We start from the raw sequence: 5,426 nt of genomic DNA, 5'->3' as shown, positions 1-5,426 counted from the left end.
ATACCAAACGCAGATGTACCTCATGCTCTTGCTTATTCTTGGAGAATACCAATATATCATCAATGAAAACAACCACAAATTTATCCAAGAGCTCCATAAACACCTTGTTCATCATATTCATGAAGTATGCAGGAGCGTTAGTCAATCCAAATGACATAACAGTATATTCATACAACCCATACCTCGTAGTAAAAGCAGTCTTTGGAATATCTTGCTCACGAATCTTCAATTGATGATAACCAGAACGAAGGTCAATCTTAGAAAACACAGTGGCTCCCTCCAACTAGTCAAACAGATCATTTATCATAGGCAAAGGATACTTATTCTTAATGGTTACCTCATTCACAGAACGATAATCAACACACATCCTCAAGGTCCCATCCTTCTTCTCCATAAACAAAACTGGAGCTCCCCAAGGTGATGAACTTGGGCGAATAAATCCTTGTGCCTGCAATTCTCTTATCTGCTTCTTCAATTCCTCCAACTCTTGAGGAGGCATTCTATACGGTCTCTTTGCAATAGGTCCAGTGCCTGGTATTAAATCAATAAGAAACTCAATATCTCTATCTGGTGGCATACCTGGCAACTCCTCTGGAAACACATCTGGATAATCCCTCACGACTGGCACCTCTTCCAGGCTACCCCCCTTAAGAGAGTTCACCTGTACCTGATTACGCTTATACTTACACACATATTTGATCCTCTTCCCTCCTGGTGCACTGAGAGTGATAGACCGACTGGCACAATCAATACGAGCTTTATATAACTGCAACCAATCCATACCCAAAATAATATCCAGACCTTGTGACTTTAATATAATCAAATCTGTAGGAAACTCATGCTTCCCAATAGACAACGTCAACTGATGACAACCAACACCTGCTATCATCTCAGCTCCTTGGGAACTCACTCTAATAGGCATACTAAGTGTTTTGGTTGGCAATCCATGTTTATCAAAAAATACCCTCGAAATGAATGAATGCGATGCATGAGTATCAAAAAGAACAACTGCAGGTACTGAATTAATCAAGAACTTACCAATCACTGCATCAGGTTCATTGTAAACCTCCTCCACATTAACATGATTTACATGACCCTTTTGGAAGGGGTTTGGCTTGCTGGATCCTGAGTTCTTCACCCCTGGGCAATCTGTGGCATAGTGCCCCATAGCCTTACACCTGAAGCACTGCACCTGACTCAAACCCCTTGGCGCACGTGTAACCTGGTGGCTCTGGTTATTGTTCCCTCCATTGCCATTACCATTACCATTACCTCTGCCATTGCCATTGTTACTCTTGTGCCCATTATGATGATGGTGGCCACTATGGTTGTGGCCATTCCCTCCATGATGATTATGATCATTACCTCCATGATGATTATGATGCCCATTACCTCCATTACCATGATATGAAGTGCGTGGCTTCTGCTGTGGTCCTGAATTATACATGTTATTGTTGTTGTACTTCCTCTTGCGATTCTCTATGGCCTGTTGCTTTCCCTCCAACACAATAGCCTTATCAATCAGATCCTGGCAATTCCTAAAAGTGGCCACTGTCAACTGAAGGCTCAACTCATCATTAAGGCCCTCCAAGAATTTCTCCTGCCTAGCTGCATCAGTGTTAACATCATTAGGAGCATAACGTGCAAGATTATTAAATTCCTCCACATACGCATTAACTGTGCGACCTCCCTGGCGCAAACTGCGGAACTCCTTCTTTTTCAGACTCATAGCACCAGCAGACACATGTGCAGCACGAAAAGCATCCTGAAACTGAGGCCATGTGATAGTAGCAATGGGATAAGTGACCAAGTAGTTGTCCCACCAAGCTGCAGCAGGACCCTCCAACAAATGTGAGGCAAACCTCACCCTCTCTGCATCTGTGCATCCAACCGTCTCCAGGTTCCTATTGACTGCACGGAGCCAATCATCAGCCACAATAGGTTCAGGGGAACTGGAGAACCTCTGAGGATTCAACCTCAAGAACCTGGTAAGCATATCCACTGGTGGCGGTGGCGGCGGATTGTTGTTGTTATTGTTGTTGTTCTGGTTCTGGACAAGCAACTGGATCAACTGAGCCTGTCCCTGAAGCATCTGTTGCATGTATGGCGGTACATCATTGCCATTGTTGTCTCCTCCTGCAGCATTACGCCTATTATCACGCCTCGGCGGCATCTGGTGGGCAAGCATAGATGAGTTATAGATATAATAGGGCCAAAAGCTATGTATATATAAATATATTCTACCCATATGCATAATATGATCAAGCCAACAAAACACAACAATGAATAACGGCAACAAACAAACAAACAACAAACAATATGATAATATTATATATATATAGTCGAATAATTTCGACACTAAGCAATTTACAAACAACTACCAATCAAGCAGACAATCTAGTATCTTCATACCACGAAAGTGGGCATAATCAGATACGCTAACACGATAACGTTGCAATATAAAGCAAGCATGAATGGTGGTCTCAGCACTAGTTCCTACTTAACTGTTCAAGATACTTGAGGGGGTTAACTAATAAACAGCAGGAAGTATAGCTGGTTTATAAAATAATTTTCACTCCTATGGCTTTTCTAATCCATTTTCTAGGGTCACGTCCTATAGTCAACACACTGCTCTGATGCCATCTGTAACGACCAAACCTCGAAGTATTTGAGTCTCTGTGCTTACTGTGCTAGTCCCTGGATCGAACTCGCTAGCACACACAGTATAGATGAATACCAGAATAGCAAGTGCATCATTTATTACAACGTATGATCCAGAATGTAAAAAATAAAACAATCTGCATAGCACTTGGCTAGCTTTATTCAATCAAACAGCGGAAAGTAGCAGAAAATAACGATGAGACCCATCATAGCCCACTGGCGATGCTGAGTGCAGACTCGCGACCCTAACGGTACCTTACTCTTCGTCTGAATATCCTGCAACATGAGACGTTGCAGCCATATAGGTCAATACTTGGAATGTATTGGCAATTTACACAGGAGTAATAATATAGCAGACCTACATGTATATGCATAGTACAACAAAGGAAGGCTTGGGGGTTTATTTTGCAGAAAGCTGATTTTATCCTAATAACTACCTAATAGTCAATTTTATTATTTAGTTCTTTTATTACTACAATTATATACACAAGGTTGAGTTGGCAAAATCAACTCCAACCTACCCTTTATTAAGTTGCCCAACAAATTTATTAAGTGTCACATCTTTCAAGATCATCCAACAACTGTAATGGCATAGTGGCTCAAATTTACCCATAACCGGGGCATGGCTAATCATGATTAGTTTTAATACTCTGCAGAGTTTATTACGCTTTACCTACTGGACCCAATCCGAAGATTGAGACGAAGTCTTTCAGAAGAGGTTCCCTTAACCACCTGACGGCCACATCCCACCTATATATGCTACATCTGTCGACACTGTCTGGGCCAGGGTTCCAACAACTGATCAACTAAGCCAGAGCCCATATAGCCAGTGGCCGCACATGGAAGCTACTAGTCACTAAGTCTGTCTGATCTTTTTGAACCTGGGCGGCATTCCACTTAGGGTACACTCTCATGAGCGCATGGCCCTAGAAAAGGTGCAAGACCCCATGATGCCTTCCCTCAACACCAAGCAATACCACTTCCGCCCAGAGGTGAGTTAAATCCTGAGTTACTACTCAATTTGTTAAATATATAATCCTCACATAAGCTCAATGAATACTCGAACCAACCCCGTCTACAAAGCATAGCAAAACTACAACTACCACGATCTGCAATGACGGGAGATAGCTCAACAATATAGCAAAAATATAATAATCCTATACATGCATATATTCATAGTGTGATATAACTACATGCATAGAAAACAATAGGTAAAGGATGATCAACATGTAACTTGCCTTGGTTCTGGTTCAGAAAGTCACACTCCTGACAATAGCTCGCGTCGCACTCCGGACAATCTACACGTTTCACACAATTCAACAAATTAATCACCGAAACACAAATAGAACCAAAACAAAACCAACAGCAAGAAAACCATTTTAAAAACTAAACAACAAAAGCTTAAAAGCACCTAAAATGCACTATGGTCACAACGCAAAAAGGAATCACTCGAATTCGATAAGTGGTTTGAAAGATACGGCCTCCGGAAGGTTTAATTCAAATTTGAACGAATTCAAATTTGAAAGGTGTAAGCATGTGAAATTTTGGTACTGTGATATTCTGCTGGTCATTGTGAGTGCACAGGAAAAAGAATCACCTATTTTGGACATACGAATTAGGAGTTATAGCTAATGGAAGTTTTAGTTGCAAAACTGAAAAGGACAAAAACCAACAGAAAACTCCTGGTTGCTCATGCGTTTACTGTAGCGGTGGCCACGTGTTGTCTCGTGATTGTCCTAGGCCGTGATGTGCGCGTGTGCTCACCAAAAGCAGAGGACGGCGGAGGCGGTCTCGGGCGTCGGCGGTGGCGGCTCTCCGGCGAGCCTCCGGTGAAGGGGAAGTGATGGGTGGGTGCGGCGTCGAGCGGCGGAGGCGGTGGTGAGGTCGGACGGCGACGGGGCGTCCTTTGCGGGCAGCAACGGCGACAAGAACGGCGGGTGTGCTCCGGCGAATGGTGGTCGATCTTGTTCCTCTCTCCCCGCTAGGTCTCTGGCCACGAAAATTTGTCAAAAACGTGCGTCATGGAGCGGCGAATCTGAGGGGACAAGAGATGCGGCGGCACTGGCTCTTACGGTGGCGAAAACCTCCGGCGAACGGCGGCGGACGGCTGAGCTCTGGGACGAGATCCAATCGCCCCAACCAGGGCGTGTGGCAACGAGGAAGATCGGGACAGGGGGTGTGGGGTTTCCCTGGGGTCCTTTGCTCGCGTACCCGTATGGATGATGGGAAAAATCGGAAAGAGGCTTCGGGGGTGCCGGGCAAACCCTTACGTGTCCAGGGAGTCCTAGGGGAGCACGAGGTCGACTAGGGGGCGAGATCGATCCGGCTCGCGCTCGGGTGTGCGAGCGGTGCAGCTGCGCGCGTGTTCGTCCGACCGAGGGAAGGAGATAGGTGCAGGGCCCGCTGGAAAAAGAGAGAGAAGCGGCGGCGGGTCGGGTGCGGGCTCGCGGGGCGGATCGGGCGAGGCGGTGGCGTACCGCTTCGCTGGGGCTGGAGACGCGGGGGACTGGGCCGCGGCTGCGCTGCGCTGGCTGGCGGCTTGGCTGCGGCTAGCTGGGCTGCGCAGTGCGCTATGCTGCGCTGCTTCTTTCCTTTTTTTTTAAACAAAAACTACAGCAGTAAAAATAACTAAAATAAAAACAACATAATAAAACTAAAACAAATTATATAAACACATAGTAAAATCTATACTGCTAATATAAACTACAGGAACACTAGTTCCTCACGTAATGCAATTTTAGAAATTCATTTTGATGCAAAAGGCC

General features: G+C 45.1%; 1 protein-coding gene across 1 annotated transcript; it reads right to left on the bottom strand.

The window, feature by feature from the left end:
* Window positions 1-283: 283 nt before the first annotated feature.
* On the bottom strand, window positions 284-1,996 carry LOC141021976 (uncharacterized). The gene has a single exon (XM_073497845.1). The coding sequence runs from the start codon at window positions 1,994-1,996 to the stop codon at window positions 284-286; it is 1,713 nt and encodes a 570-aa protein (XP_073353946.1).
* Window positions 1,997-5,426: the final 3,430 nt, after the last annotated feature.

This window comes from Aegilops tauschii, chromosome 4, assembly GCF_002575655.3.
Source record: "Aegilops tauschii subsp. strangulata cultivar AL8/78 chromosome 4, Aet v6.0, whole genome shotgun sequence".
Lineage (NCBI taxonomy): Eukaryota > Viridiplantae > Streptophyta > Magnoliopsida > Poales > Poaceae > Aegilops > Aegilops tauschii.
This window is presented reverse-complemented; position numbering and strand designations above follow the sequence as displayed.

Coding starts and splice junctions, on each gene's coding strand:
- LOC141021976 (XM_073497845.1), bottom strand. CDS start 1,996: ATGCTTACCAGGTTCTTGAGGTTGAATCCTCAGAGGTTCTCCAGTTCC.